At 40.0% G+C, this 17,003-nt stretch overlaps 1 protein-coding gene across 4 annotated transcripts in view; it reads right to left on the reverse strand.

Moving 5' to 3' along the window:
- The window catches only part of ical1 (islet cell autoantigen 1-like), a 43,007-nt gene that overhangs the window by 21,935 nt on the left and 4,069 nt on the right, over window positions 1-17,003 (reverse strand). For all 4 annotated transcript variants that reach the window (XM_015359375.2, XM_006636763.3, XM_015359377.2 and 1 more), the window contains exons 5-7: window positions 10,933-11,005; window positions 9,733-9,856; window positions 6,147-6,345 (exon numbers count right to left, since the gene is read on the reverse strand). In XM_015359375.2, the coding sequence (XP_015214861.2) occupies window positions 6,147-6,345; window positions 9,733-9,856; window positions 10,933-11,005 (396 nt within the window). The remainder of the gene's footprint in view (window positions 1-6,146; window positions 6,346-9,732; window positions 9,857-10,932; window positions 11,006-17,003) is intronic.

The raw sequence follows: 17,003 nt of genomic DNA on the forward strand, positions 1-17,003 counted from the left end.
TATCTTCTTCAGCGAGCACAAGGAGAGTGCTCAACAGGCATGCTGTCTGGCTCTGGAGACCAACAAAACAAAGCTTCATCTAAACACAGCCCAGACGGGGCATGAGGGGAATAAAGATTTCACAGCCGACGGTTCTGAAAAGACCATCTTCCTATGTACTGTGCCTTCAGCCTTCTGGAATGTTAGATTCTACAGCTTTAACAGCTCACTTTAGAGGTCAGTTTTGAAGACAAAGGTCTTTTCACCTGGAGCTTAAAACCCACAGTTCTGAATGTTCTTGCTCTGTGTCAATCAGATAAGGCTGAAGGTCTGGTAACTCAGCAGCAACAACTCATGCACAGATCACAATTAGGGCTTGAACATGACAGGCCTTTATACACATTGTGGGCTGATTCAGTTTGATAGTTAAAACCACAAAAATCTGAATCATCAAACAAACAGGAATCACCTAATGCCTGTATTTCAACTGAACTGTTGACTGCCATATTTTTTACTGGAATTTGATTGACAGATGACATTAATCACTCATAACCAAACAAGGTGGAATTTCCTACTTCCATGGAGCTCATTTTAGTTTTTAGGGAGTTTTAGAGCAGTGCTTAGTTTGACCACGTGCTGGACATGCAATCTACTCACAAATGATTTCAGCATCCAATACCCCCTAAAAAAGGTGAACCAAGGAGGAGCTGAACCACAAAGGTGTAGACCACTAAGTATTACCAATACAACGGGTAAAAATGTGAAAACGACAGTGCTAAATTTAAAAAGACACACAGAAAAATCTGGCATTTTAAGAGACACCCAGCACGGATTTAGAAAGGGAGAGTCTTGTTCAACTTATTCAAATTTTTCAAACAAGCAATAATTGATCAAGCGAAACCATACAACATGATACGCGTAGCTTTTGATAAGGTCCCCGGTAAAAACATGTTTCGATAAAAGCCACAGAAATGAACTTGGTGGGAAACAGGATACAGGACATCTTTTCGTGGAGCACAACGTCTAAAGAGACAAGATATAAACCGTAGTGTGGCAGTGATCTGGGGCATCTTCCTGAACTACATAAACAATTTCCATTCTGATAAAGTAAAGTATTTTATTTGTCAAAATTTGGGTGAGCAGTAAACAGAAAGCACTGCAAGGGAAATACAGAGAGATTTAAACAAAATCAGAACTGCACATAGTTTTATGTTTTCATCAATTTGAGGAAGCAACAAAAAAGCAAAGAAGGTATAAATGTGGAATTTATACTGGGGGAAGTTATGCTTAAGGTTTATAAAGCACTAGAAAGATCTCTCGTAGACTATTTTGTTCAAACTTTGGACACCATACCACAAAAGGCTCACGCAGTGAAAAAAAGAGATCAAAGACTAGCAACAAGAACAATTCCTAGTTTCAGCAAATTATCATACATGCACCATACATGGAAAGGTAAAGAACTAAATCTCTTCGATACAGAAGTTGTTTTAGAACACAAAAGCGTGAAGAAAAGATCTGATTCAAGTATATACACACTGAAAATAAAGGAAATCTATTTTGTTAATTGAGATTAAACTTAAAAAAAACACTTAACACAAGAGTTGTGAGTATCTGGAACAGGTTTCTAAGCCTTGTTTTTATAAACCACAATATTGAACCTCGCTGTCAATTAATTTCCAAACTGGAGTAGAAATTTGAGAACCATGGTTCTGATCAGAAAAGCTGATCAACGTAGCACATGAGCTATGAGAGACTGCCTGAAGTTTATCAAACACTTTAAAACCTTTCGGATAACCTTAAAAAACAAACAACATGCCCTTTAGTGTGATGTGATTTCCAGAATACAGCTGTATTAATTAGAAACATTTCAGTGTGCTAGGCTTTGTATCTCAGGAGTAGCTGAGTAACTGTCCGGTTGTGGTTTTTACTAATAATATTTCACACCTTTGATTCTGAATTTAATACTTCCTTCAGTTCGCTCAGCTTTGAGCATCAAGTTAAACAGTACACTTCAGACTGTTTGTTTTGGCCAACAGATCAGCTGGTAACTACCATTTTAAGACACTGTGCCAAAATGTTCCCTCTTGGACTTCCTGTTATCACACGAGATTCAGCTGAAACAACCAATGTTTCTGCAGCAAAAGAGACATTTCATTTATACAACACATTTCTGCCACTTACAATTCAAATCTAACCTCTATTCTTAGAATTGAGAACGTCTGCACTGTTTTCAGAGGTTTCTGTTGTTGTGAACTTAAATTTGTCTTAAGGCAGCTCAAGTAAAGAGTGCTGCTGGGCCCTTCTCAAACAGCAAGTCCGAGCATTTTTAAGCAAATGCTCCCACCTAGAGGTTACACCACAAAAATGTTCCTTGTTATGTTTCCCCAAGAGTAATGACACTAGACACAGAGGCACGTAATTCATATGCTAAATCTAAAGTGAAGGTATCAGTCATTTTGATATTACAATGGAATTTCGTGATTTTCTATTAAGGATCAAGTAGCAAGTCCAAGCTCCTAGCTGGAGTGAATACAGACTTGCACTGCTCAGTGGGATTTTATGCAAGGATGGAGACGGTCTCCAGTTACAAAGCTCTTATCAAGAAGAAAGCAATCTTACTGGGCAGTATTCATACTGAGACCTCCATAGTCTAATTTGTTCTCCTACTGGCTCATCCCTTATGAAACTGAAACTGAACTTAGACAGGTGAGGCAGACAGCCAAAGTCCTCACAGAAGCCAGTCTGGTGTACTGTTTGGAATACAAACCATTTTGTGAAATGACTGACTGGCACCATGAGTTAACATTTAGAGCTGAGATATGCCTGACAATCTCCATTAAAGCTGCCTTGGACTGAATGTCACAGGGACTGTTTTTAGCAGATTCAGTTAATGCTTCTCAGATTTGACAAAATTTGACTAACGTCTCGGCGCAAATACGGTTTGATTTTGGGAGTCCCTTTACATAAAAACTACCTACATGCTAAACCTTTTGTATTTTATCTGATGTGAATCATCCCAGGACTGTATAGTGCTAGTATTTTCAAATGAACTATAGATAATTGAAAGCAATTCTTGCACAATCCAGAACCTTTTGTAGGTTAAAATAAGTTGTGAGAAGACCATGTGGATAGCACTGCTCATCAGTTACATACTCTGGTCATTATCTAAATTAAATTAGAATTTACTGTAGATAAACTGCACTAAACTTGAATTGTCCACAAACGTTAGAGCTTTTTATTAAACCCTCTTTGCTGGGCTAAAAAGATTGTTTCTGCTGCCAAGTGTTACTAAGGTACATCTCTACAGGTAATTCTGTTTTATTAATTGCAGTTAGGACCAGATATGGAGTCAAATGCACTCTACTGTTCCCTGCTAGTTATTATCTAATCTCAACCATTTATCATCGGTCTTTCAAGGTGACACAGCTGAGAAGATACTGAACAGACTCGCAAAAACAAACCGCTGAGTAAAGTTATAACGATAATATCCACATTAAAAAAAAACCAGGCAATGTATCCTGCCAATGATAAGCACACCCAAGAACAAACGAATACTTGTACAGCGAATTGCTAACTAGTAAAAAAAACTGTCCAGCTATTTCTAGAAGGATTCCACAATGTCAGCTTCAAAAACTTGAACAGACAGCTTCTCCCAGGCTTCTGACTCCTTGGGCAAAGAGTTGTTCTTTTCAGTTAATTTATTTTTTTCCACCAAAGTGGAAATTCTTAATTTCTGCTTAAATTCTTAAGTTACACACTGTGTTTAACTGCCAGTTCTGAAGTAGGTTCTCTGGTAGACTTGATCCATGTGATCAATGTGAGAGCACAACAGCTGTGTTAGCGCTTGAGCTTAAAGAAGGCTCGACAGCCAAAATACTGTTTATTTTTTATCTTCTCGCTTTTTAGGGGAGAAATAATCTCATTCTTCCATCCAGAGAAATTGTTTTCCTGTCAGGGGGTCACGCAGGAATAGGGAGAAAGGAGAAAAACTGGTCAGGTCACAAAATGTCACCTGATGTCAAAAGCAAAAGTCAATCCGCCAGAGGACAGTAGGCTCTGGCCTCCTTTTGTTTTTCCTGGTCTGAACTCTCGTCCATTTATGGCATAGAAGAAATCCTCTACTCCCTAGCAACTGTGCACACAGGAAAAAAAATTAAAAGCTACAGGGGAGAAGCAGTCTAGCCATGTTTGGATGTTTCGCTGCATTAACTTTTTCTCCGAGCACGGGGGAAGATATTTTTCTTTTCAGTTCAGCCATTTCCTGCTCATTGCAAACGCGACGTCTTGCTGCAGAGCCAGAAACAGTGAGCTGTGTTTATCCACAGGGGGAGTCTGGAGTTAAGGTGATGAACTAATGCATGAAATAACCAGAGAGAGGTCTCCTTGCCCTGTGATCAGCAATTAAGAACACGTAACTATTCTTAACACAGGCCTGGTATCAAGCTGTGCTTGTGAAACGGACAGGGCAGATCAACAGTTAAAAATGTGTTTTTTTTTCCACATGGCTCTCCATGTTATGCCTTATTCAGCTGTCTTTTAATAATAATAATAATAATAATAATAATAATAATAATAATAATAATTATTATTATTATTATTATTATTATTATTATTATTATTATTTTAAATGTTCCATCCATCTTCTACCTGCTTCGTGCAATTCAGGGTCACAGGGGTGCCAGGGTCTATCCCAGTAAGTAACAGGCCCAAGACCAGTTCATCAGTCCATCACAGGGCACACACACTCACACCAGAGCCAATATTCCCAGAATCCCCTGAACCTACCAGTATGTCTTTGGACTCTGGTCGGGAACATCCAGAAGACACCAACTCCACGCAGATAGCACACCAAGTCCGGAATCGAACCCAGGGCCACAGCGCAGCAGGGCAGTAATTCTGACCATTGCATCACTGTGTCACTCCTTTGAAATGTTCCCCAGTTTTAAAAACAAGGCTGGGTAGGGTAACACCCCATGAGGGAACATGTCTGACATTGTGACAACATAGAGCCAGCCAGTCAAAGCAGAGCAAAAATATACCTGGAGTGTTGCAGAAACCCAACAGCATTCTGGATGTATGCATGGATTCATTTCTTTTAATACACGCTAAGGATGAAGCACTAACCAAAAATATCTTATGCACACAGTCTCATGCAATCGAATTGACTGTTTCTGTGCTTCTGCACCTGATGGCTGACTTGGATCTTGTGGCTGTGATAATTCCCTCAGACAAACACAGCAGCTGGTGGCACAGAGGCATGGCAGATGGCTAACCTGCCTCACACCTCTTGGGTTCTGGGTTCAATTCTGGACTGGAGAGTTTTGCATGCCCTCCTCATATCCGCTTGGGATTTCTCCTGGTGCTCCCACATTCCAGAGGCAGGCTGTCTAGGTTAACTGCCGTCTTCAAAGAGTGTGCGCTCAAGAATCATGGGCCAGAGTCCATCCTGTTGAGGCTGCAGTGCTGCCTTGCAAGTCAGGTTGGCTAAACAGCTTTTTTGATAATAGACTGAACTGCACTGGCCTCTGGGACTGCACAATCAGCTTCATGACCACTGGATGCATATCTCCAGTGCAGTACAATTTAATGTAATTTACCCACTCATATGGTGATGTCACCGTGTCTCAGCGACTGAAGCATAGGACACCACTGAAATAGTGATTGGCTGAATGCGACGTTCACTGCGCAAAACTTAACAGAATTTTTCCTGCACATGTATATATATATATCTGAGTTTAAAATACTACTGCCACACAGCTACATTATTACCAAGAAATGTTCCTAACAGCTTACAAGCATTCCACTCTCTGTAACGCCACATTCACAGGGCTTTCAGGACATCTGCTGAATAGCCAGGATCAAAGTTGAGGACAGCCAGTGGATGAGCCCTAGACAGACCCGAAATATACCAAAAGAAAACAAAGGAATAATTCATCTGCTTTATGGATCCTGGAAATATTACTCTGGCTGGTCTGGAAGATAATGCTCGTTTCATTTCGAACTGCACCATTTCTCCACAAATACGGCTCAAATCCACTTTAAACTTTGCTCATCCGAAAACGTGAAGACTAACTGGACTGTGTGGTCTAGATCGAGGAGAGGAAGATCCGTGCAGGCCCACTGGCCCACTGGTGTGAGACTAGGGACCCTTCAATCTCTCTGCTCACCTTGCGGAACTTCTCCAGCTGTTTGTACGTGTCGGGGTCCAGCTCCTGGGACACGTCCTTCATCCAGAGCAGGGCGCCCCGATACTCGGTGCGGGCCTTCTCCATGCGCTCCACCGTGATCAGGCTGTCGGAGATGGCACGCCGCCGAAACGTCTCCACCTCCTGGTGCAGCCGATGCAGCGGAGTGCAAAGGGCCAGCCTGCCACCAAAGTGAGGGGGGGAGAGAAAGACACGGATTGGCCACAGGCAAGGCTCCGTCTTCAAGAACCGAGATCTGATCTGACTATATATCCATCCATTTTCTAAACTCCTTTAATAATAATAATAACAACATCACTTTATTAACCCTTTACAATTTCTTGCATTAAGAAATATATTTCCGCATACCCCAGCTAGCTCTCCAATGAGACACACAGACAGGGAGAGAAGCTTGGGGTTAGAGCGCAGGGTCAGCCATTTATATGCCACCCCTGGTGCAGTAGGACTCCTCTGCCAGCCACGGGATTTGAACCGGCAACCTTCCAGCCACAGGCGCAGATCCTTAGCCACAGAGCCACCGCTCCGCCTTGCAATACAGGGCTGCAGGGGTGCCAGAGCCTACGCCAGCAAGGGGCACAAGGTGGGGTACACCCTGGACAGGACACCAGTCCATCATAGGACAGACAGTCACACCAGGACCTGTTTTCCCAAAATCCAATTAACTTACCAGGTTAATTACACATGCTGTAGTTAGCAACATAATTCAGTTTTCACAGTGTGGGAAAACACCCATACAACCTTCATGCAATCATCTTTTCTATTTATTTTTTTAAGCTTAAGGTGTGTATTGTCTAAATACCAAACAGAACTGATTACTACTTACTCTGAATTTCAATATTCTAAGTTATAAATTAAGGTTCTTTTCCATGAATTGGGCTAAACTAATGAATCATTGCCCTGAGTTAATATGACAAAGGGAATTATCATAAAAAAGAATAAAGAACTACAACGTTATGTTTCATGTCTATCTGTAGACTGACAGATAAAAAAGATAGTACTTTATATTACAAACTTTGACTATTATAAATATTATAAATGAATATAATTTAATCGTACAGGTATATAATTAATTTCTGCAAATACAATGTCTAAGTCAATGTCATTGTTTAAAAAATGGAAAAGATATATCTGACTACAACCACAAAAACACAAACGTAGGCAGTGGAACCTTCCATCTCTCTCAAAACGGACTTGTCTGCTTGCTTGTGCTAAAATTAGGCTATTGCACACCATCAACTCCTCTTTAAAGAGCACTACTTAGTGTTATCTTCCAACACCCCCTACGCAACATTCAGCAGAGAGGCACTGCCACAACACAAGTCTTGTGCATATAGAGACATTCCAGAATGTTTCAAGTACATTTCCAGTAAATGCATAGATACAGGATTTGTGAACAAATTTAAGTATCATCTAGAAACGGGGGTTTCTGAGATAAAACATTTTTTTTAACCAGAACCATCACCAGAATAAAAAGCTCCCATCCAACTGTTCCTACGGTTCACCTGTTTCTGGAGAGTGATTAATTAACCAACTGTATTTATTGAAGGGAACTGTGTCCTTTACAGTGGAACTCATAGGTGTTCCACATTTTTGGATACAAATGATCTGTAAAGTTAACAAATCACCTGCTGAACTGATCAGAACAAAAGTGCGCAGAATCTCTTAGACCTTGACAAATGATTGCTGTTCCATAAAACTGCTGGACTGGGGCTCCCATATTGGAAACAGAAAGCTAGAGGATACTTATCTAGGCCAGCAATATTCACTCCTGGTCCCGAAAACACTACTGTATATATTTCACCAGGTTTTATAGGAAACTGATAAACATTAATTAATGAAGACCTAATACAGACCTGGCAACACAGACCAACAAAGTGCACAAGTGATTCACATCAAGTCATTAAGAGTCCTTTATTTATTCATTAAGTGTCAATTAGAGTCTGGTATGTAATCCAGAACATGTGGCAGACCTCCAGCAGTGGATACTAGTGTTCTAGGCTAAGACTGAAACACAGAACACACCTTCTGTCACATGGAGGAAGATGTTATTTCTCTCGGGCTGATGGGAACAAAGCTTCCACCAAGATAAAATACAATTAGCATGCAAAACATAAGGATGTGAACTAAAACAGAGTGCAGGCAATACCGCCTGCTCTGTTTAAACAGAGACCATATCTGCCAAGCCAACGGTATGAAAAAGAACATTTTAATTGTTATGGCTAGCAGCTTCATGCATGACAACAATCTATGCGATATCTTTAATTTTAGTTTCTCTGGGTGGTCCTTTTCTGTGGGAAAATAAAAAGGTACTTCTGGTCCAAGGCCTGCTTTCGCATAAACACAAACACTCCCGACTATTAAATCCAGAGATTCGAGGAAAATCACCACGTGGCCTACAGGAATCTGCTACAGATGTGGTACATTTCAAGTAACCAACGACACCACCTTAATGAGAAGGCCTGATAACATCTAGAATGAAACTGATGGCTTGCACGCCTAAAAACAGCTGATAATTGATCATTTTTGTTTTACACCCACAAGCGCATCTTCAATCTCTCTGCATTAAAACCAAACTAGCCACTTAGTGAAGGTGAAATATACTCCTACACACCAAACAGAAGTTGTCTCAAGCGAGCAGAACAATACAATTGGCACACCCACCTACTTGCAGGCTAAGCTGGAAGAAACACAATGAGCTTATGGAACTCATGTGGACCCACAGCAAAAGGTATGGGCTTTCAGATGCGTGTCAGATTCAGAAAACAGACATTAAACACCTCCACAGCATTACCTGGAACAGTAGCCAGTGCCACAGGCCATATTAAAACAAGTAACAACATCAGGACAAATCTTGGCTGCTTCTACCTTAGCCTTTGAACTGCTGATCACAGAACCAGAATTAAGGGAAATCTTGGCATTTTGGTAAGTGTGAACTAATAAATACAGGAGAGAATGCCTCATTCTAGCCAAAGACATCCAAAGACCCTAAAATGCCTGGAAATGATGTTAGGGCCAGACAGCGTTAAAGTCTGCTCCCCATCCCACATAACGTCCTAGTCTGAGTGGTTAAATACATATAATAAGTAGTAAAGGAAAAAAAGAAAGGGGTCTGCTATATTTCCCTTTGCTCCTTGTTCTCTTTGTCTCAGTGTTAGATGGTCATTGTTACCAATTAGAGATAGGGCTCTGAATTTGAATCTAGCCTGTCCACAATTAGAACAAGTTCATCAAAACATCACGGTAGCCCAAACGTCATCTCAGAATTGGCCTTTTTTTGTCTTCCTAAGTGATTTAAATCGTCCATTTATGCAGATCCGTAAGACGAAGTGCATGCAGTCAAATGAGGCAGACGTTTCCATAACGTTCTGTCCCTTTGCCTTTAACCACCTTCTGTCCTTCCAAACACTGAAAACCCAAGACCCAGTGTTATCTGTGGAGCATCTCACCTCAAACACTCAGAATAATGTGCAAAACCGGGAAGTAAAGTGCATTGCTCTAAAATGGAAGGTTTAATTGACTTCAAGACATTGAATGTCGGCAAGCTGACCTTTGCTTTGCTGAAGTACAGAGGGCCTTGCTGGTGGCATCCATCATGTTGCCTGCTTTGGTTTTATCGTGTTCGGCCTGGAATCGCAGGAACAAGCCCAATTCATTTTCCTCTTGGGATAAATCTGCCAGCAAAGAGAGAAATGATGAAATCTGTCAAGTGGAATCTCGATTTCAAGATTATCTCAAAGTACTGCACACTTTAATTCACAACCTAGAAGGCCGACAGCTAATAAACCGCCTCTCTTAATAACTGGGCTTCTCCGTGCTCCTTTAAAAGTGATTCTGCGATGCTTAGTGACATGTAGTTCCAAAGTCGAGGAGATGTGAATTTAAATGCCCCAGCCCTCTGTTATTTCAACTGCAAACGCAGAAATGTGTTCAGACAGTCTGTGAGCAAGCCAGGAGAAAACTGTGAAGGCTGCAGGTTAAAAAGACAGCAGTCGTTCGAATTATAAATCAACTACAGCCAAGAAAATCTGATGGGTTTGTTTTTATTTCTTCTGAAAGATTTAAAGATCAAATGAAGAAAGACGACAAGAAAGGTTATAAACAAGAGGAAACCAATTGGACACTCTATCTTATATGATATCCTTCTTCCTTAAGGAATGGCTACATTCCTTCGCCATTCCCTCTGTAAATTCGCTGTACTATTTTCACATCAGTGGAAGGGACCAGATGGTTTTCACCCCTCTGTTTACATACTTCACTAGAACTTCCATGTAATTCACAAGTAGTTACATTAGGAAAGTTCATGTCAGTGGACAAATTCTGCAGCAATCTGGCCAAAAACTGGAATTCAAGAATGTGGGTGGGACAGTTTTTGAGAAAAACACCCCATTAGGCTAAAGACTAAACAGGATTTAGAAAAACAAAATGTACAATTTTGGACCAAATTACTTTACACCCTCTTATTACAAGTTAGATTTCTTTCAGGTTAAGGTTGCATGCATCTCTAGTCAAGGTTAATGTACAGTTTGAACAAATCCAGATCTTAAATACTTGATTAATGAAGACCATTACCGAATGTTAATCAGAGCATCCTGTTACTCATCTCTCAACATAATTCACACAAAGTCTGCTGAATCAATCTACATCCCACAAGACTCCAGTATTCTCTAATGGAGACCAACCTGCCTACCCTCTAATGCTCATCGTAGCAATAAATGTTTTTTCTGCGCCTGGCCTGGCGGGTACTCACGAGTTATCCTCTGCTGATACTTCTCGATCACTTTCAGAAGTTCAGTGCATGTCGCCTGCACAGATCGAAAAAACTGAAACGGAAAAAAAGAATAAAGGCTCATTTGCAAAGTTTCCCCATAGCCACCCATGTTGTTCATGAAAACCACTGTTACATTCGGTAAGAGAGTGTTCCTGCATTATACATTCATACTACAAGACATCTACTCAGATTTCGAACTGAAATGCTTCTCGAAAGCTCATACCCTTTCACTGCCTGCAAGGTGAGTTAATGTGTATACGGCCCAGTTCAGTTATATGTTGCTTTTTGTGATAAATGTGCATTTTTACAAAAAAAGATTTACAGCCTAAGAACTGAACAATTTACTTTTATTGTTTCCTATATGACGGAATACTTAATTCTGCTGTGCTGTCTTATATAAAAAATTTCAAGAACAGCCATGCAACTACAGTGCCACCTACATACTCATTTGTCCAAAGAAAAAAACATCTTATTTTCCTGTATTCACATCTAACAACACTGTCTTATTTGTTTTGCGGTTGCTAAGTGTTATAAACCGGAATCACGTATTTTCCCTTTTGTGCTAGTTGGAAATGGCTAACTGTTTCTCAACTTGGCTATAGACCCAGTGTTAGCACCTGTGGGATGTGAGCTATGTCCACTTTACTCAGAAATATGCCCTTCTCAGAAATATGCATGTCTCGGAGCTTTCCTCTTTGCAGAGAAGCAAATTAAACAGTGATTGACCGAGAGATATGGATTTCCCTGACAACACTTCCAATTTTACAGACACAAGGCCACTCACTAAGGTCACTGTTGCATGGCAACCCTATATATCTTCTTGTATGTTTGTTTTTTTTAATCTCCCAAGTACAGTTCTACATCTTTAACACCTCTGGTCAACTGAGGTTTCATAGTATCATTTCATATTGGCAAATTCTAACTTAAAATTGAAGAAAAAAAAATACTTCTCCTATATTTTTAAAACACATATATCCAGCTTTCTCAGGAGTGGGGAAAATACACATTTTTGACCGCACAGGAAAAGCCAAGTCATTTGTTTCCTTTACAACAAATTAGAAACAGCCTTCTAGAAAACCAGACAGACAGCTGTTTTGTGCAATTTTTCACTGCTTCCCAGACTAGTTTCCAATTAATCCTCTTACTGTTCAACCAGTTGAAAAAAGTGCCAGGTAGTCTGGTCTCACCAGATGTGATATGCAAAACTCGGTACACACAGTTAAACTGGGAAAACCTGAAGTTAAATTGAGATCTCTGGTTAGAAAATCCGCCACCTATCACACAGTCAAAATTGCAAATAGACTATGCAATATTTTACCCCTACAGTCACAGGAAAATGAAACTAATTTTTATCAACACTGAATCTATATAATGTAGAACTTTCTGTACCATCAAACCATATAAATAAAAACCCTGGACCAACACCCACAGACAGACATGTTGCCGTCTCTGCAGTAGAAAGTGTATTGTAATTGTTTTCCAGACTAGCAGACATCAAGGATACCAGCCTGCATGGCAACAGAGCAGGAAACTGGCTTTAATCCAGGAAGGAAACCAAGACTGAACACATCTGATTGTCCTGATTTGGCTGTACGAAACGGGACAGAAACTCCAGCCTTCAAATAAAAAGGCATCTGGATTTTTACTAACTCAAGGACCTTGCATACACAACATGACTTGTTCAAACACATCTCCCAAAATACCAATATATCTCAGATTCACATGAAATGGGCATACTGACCTATATCTGAGGACTTTACAGTGTCCTTCGTAGTTATCTACATGTCTTAAGCTTGAATTAGTATTCATTTAAAGTTTGAGAGCTCTCAAGTATTAACGGCATTTTCAAATGTTTAATGAAAATATAACGCAAAACATGAGAATCTTGCAAGGGATCTACCTGGGTATCAAAAAAGTTTATATAGACTATTGGAACAGATTTTATACTGGAGAAGCCAAAATCTGATAGAAAGATAGCCCTATTAATATATTTTTGGCTAAAAAAAATGCAGCAAAGAAACTTTGTTTTTCTAGACACCAAAAAAAAAATGAACAAGCAATTCCATTAAAATAAAAAACAGACTCTTCCCATTTGCTAAATGGTTTAGATCTGTACCTATGATCCATGTTTTAATTTTGTGTGCAAAGAACCTGTTTTTTGGAAATATTAGATCTGCGATATCGCAGACGTCATTAGGTTTTAATTGCAGTGGGGTTTGCGTTTTTAGGTGCAGAGTTGTATCTCAGATACAATAAGAGAAGTGGGTGCTGTAGCTGTAGCTTTGATTCATAAATAACCCTGAGTCATGCCACTTCATTAATCTGCTCAATCGGTCTTCCCTGTGAAGTGCTCAGATGATCTGTTTCTGCAATTCCTTTTTCTATTTGTGGCAGAGACCTAGAGTACTTCTATACTAGACAAGAAATTTTTCATCCCTGCTTTACCGGGACTAAACATGTGACAATGCGACAATGCATGAGACCCAGGGGGAAGTTAGACCTGTAGCAATTGAAACGTATTCATGCAAACTCATTTAATAATGTCGATCTCATTGCGTTCACTCTCCCTTTTAAAAAAAAAACGACTCTCTCTACAATCAGAAATTTACCTTGGAATGTTATTTTTGAAGTTGGAACGGCCTGTTTCCTTTGGGTACCAACCAACTTGAACTCTTCCACTACATGAGCCTCGGATACCGCACCAGTCAGCTGACTTTGTGACACACTTTTGTTGTGCATCCCTGCTCTGGAACTCTGCCTGCCTTCACCCCGCCTGACGATATATAACTCCAAGGTGAAAACACTTTTCTTCTCTCAAGCTGCCCCATCGCCACTATTCTTTTAAACTAAAAACTTCATCGCTGCAAAGGACTGAACCTCACGTAACTCTTTTTCTTGAAAGATAATTGTTTTTTTCCAAAGCCGTGGCCTTAGAGACAGTACCGGATTACCCTTTAGGCACAGTGCATAGGGCCTACTAAATTTTTAGGGCTAGTGTTTTAGGAGGGAAACACTAGTGACTAATGAAAAACGAGCTGAAACAACAGGCTTGCGAACGACTCTAGATGCTTCAAACCAACAATCATACGCTGTCTAGCAGCTGTTCTAGAAACTAGAAGTATCGAAGCGATGGTCGCCTGACTCCCTCCATCCATCAAGTGGTTTAGAATTAGAATAGTTTAAAGTGTATCATGTCAATCAACATAATTCAATTGGCGTTTATCCCTCTTTTTGCACATTTTCGAGTGAAAGTGCCTAGGGCCTACGGACACCAAAATCCAGCCCTGCTTAGAGACTTCTGACCTCCTGTATGACGCCCGGCTTAGAATTTAGAACCACTTCTGTCGTTTTAATTTCATTTTGTTTGAATTGGAATTACTGGAATGTTCCTGTTACTTCTGTTACCTGTCCTTCGGTGCCGTAACCTCACCCCGGGTGGTCTCCACAACAAAGCACTGCATAAAATACAAACTGAAACTAACACCCAAGGGCTGTGGAGGCAGAACCAAATTATCAGCACTTTGATATGAGCTCTCTTGGAAAAAAAACCTGTTTGGTAAGACCCGGCACAGAGCCAGCAGTACAATATTATCTTTACTCTTGAATGAAAGAGTACATTATGACGACTATCTTCCAGAAATGGCCAAATATTTCCCCACTGATGTTGTAATTTCTCTTAGCAGCTCCAAGGAAAGGAAAAGAACACATTTAGATAGCAATTTTCTCCATTCCGACCAAGACATAACAGCCGAGAGTCTCTTATTCAAAAGAACAAGCACATCGGGGTACATGCTACAACAGATATAAAGTTAACATTGTACGAAATGCATCTGTGCTTACCAATATACTGATTGCGTCACAAATTTTTCAGTTTGTCTTACACAGAAAATCTGTATGAGGGCCCTCAGCCTGTAGCACCTGAAAAGAATTGAACCACCTTGGATGTCATTTGCCTGTTTCCATTAGTCTTCATGTGTTAAAATTCAATCATCGAAGACTCCCACCCTTAAATCTCGAAAAAGAAAAACAGCCTCCTCTCAACCGAAATTTGTTTGCATTTCCAGTCATTAAACATTCCCAACTAGAGTACTTGATATAAAATCTAAAATCCAGAGTAAAGGTTAATAGCAAGGGATCACTTTATTGTTTGCCAAGCTCCTAAATGATGATTGTATCTTGCTTTCAGTGTATGATCCATCACAATTACACATTTCCAGAACACAATTTTACTTCGACATAGCTTTGACTACTTTGGCTGAAAAGGAGTATACAATGTTTGTTTTTTTAAAGAAAATAAAGTACAGACTAAACTGGATGTCATGTGTCAGCATTATACCAAATCCAGTTTGATGTACTTTTAAGTGTTAGAAATATAATCAATATATTATGTGTCCTTTCTGAAGTAGGGAATATTCCAAGGAATTATATGTATCAGTGTGGCACAGTAGTTATCATTGCTGCCTTGCAGTACTAAGACATTGGGTTCAATTCCAGACCTGAGATGCTATTGGCATGGATTTTGAATGTTCTCCATATGTATGTGTGGGTTTTCTCCTACAGCTCAGAAATGTACTGGTAGGTTAACTGGTGTTTGAGAAAACTTGCCCTACGTACAAGTATGTGCATGTCAGTGTTTCACATTAATGTGCGACAGTACAGACTGAAAGCAGCATTTGGGGCAATCTGCATTTTTCTAGAACGAGAACAATTAGTATAAAATGCCGTGTTTGTTTTGCAGAATCACACAAAAAAACAATAGTTTTCAATAAAATAGTAACTTTAAGAAATGTACATATGTGCTACTGTACTTTCAGCACTACCAGATTCTACTCTGGGCAATACATCAGCACTGCTAGCTTCATGTGAATACAAGCACAAAACAGAGCTCTGATATGAACTGCTTTTTGTAAAATACAGCCACAGAAGAGGCACTGTCGTTTCATCTCAGTGCATGATTCAGAGCCCTGAATGCCAATAAACCACGTTTTCATCTTCCCAGTGTTCACAGCTGCAAAAGCACCCGATGAATTGGAAAGCAATTACTCTGCTTTGCTCGGATACCTAATGTGGTGAATATAAAAATCTCAACACGGGAGATTCCAAGCGTCTTAAAATATTTCAATGATTTACCATCATACAAACCCTGAGGACAATTTCACCATGCGTGTAAAAAATATCGGCTTTTACCATGTTATAATTCTACAGACTACTTTCAGTCTGGTTGGATCACCTGTATCTGAAGCACCTCTAAATCAGCACTTAATTATGTTCATAATTAAGGCAATAGCAAAGACTTTAATTAGTTAAATTAGAAGTCGCTTTCTTTAACCATTAAAAAACATTACAGAAAATCTCCTTTTTGTTGCACATATGCACTTTATTCCCACTTTTCTTATCAATTGAGGCGTGCAGAATGAACTAAGGAACAATCAATCCCCGTAACTACAAAGGCCCGCTCCTTCAAAAAGGGATAACGCAAGCCTGCTTGCTAGGAAAATTAACCACTCACAGGTGTAGAGCAAATGCAAGCACATAGGCTCGTTGTTTGTTCCCAGTCATTTCAGACATGGGTTCTGTCTACGTTGGGGGAACAAAGTCTGCAAAATTCCATCAGGAGTACGCGTGACACATGGCAAAGAAAATAAAATTGAACCTTCTGCACTTTTGCCCTGTATTTGCTACTTTGATATTATGCAGGGCTACATGGCATGAGCCATGAAAAGGGATCTCCACCCCAGAGTGATGACTGATACGAGCAGTCACCCTTGAAGGTGAGAAACTAAAAAGGGAGAATTTTTTCCCCATTTTTTCCCAAATGTTCCTCATTTCTAAAACTGAGGAATTATTACATTGTAATTCCTCAGTTTTCCCCACCAAAATCGAGGACGTGTCGCTCATTCTTGTTACTATATTGCTTATCACGGATGATCTCTCCTACCCCCTTCATTTCCATTTCCAACTGGTACCTTCAGGGAAACAGTTTGAGAATGCCTGTGGCCAAAAAATGTGCTCAAGAGATCCTTTCTTTCCTGTGCAATCGGTATATTAAA

This window comes from Lepisosteus oculatus, chromosome 12 (assembly GCF_040954835.1).
Source record: "Lepisosteus oculatus isolate fLepOcu1 chromosome 12, fLepOcu1.hap2, whole genome shotgun sequence".
NCBI lineage: Eukaryota > Metazoa > Chordata > Actinopteri > Semionotiformes > Lepisosteidae > Lepisosteus > Lepisosteus oculatus.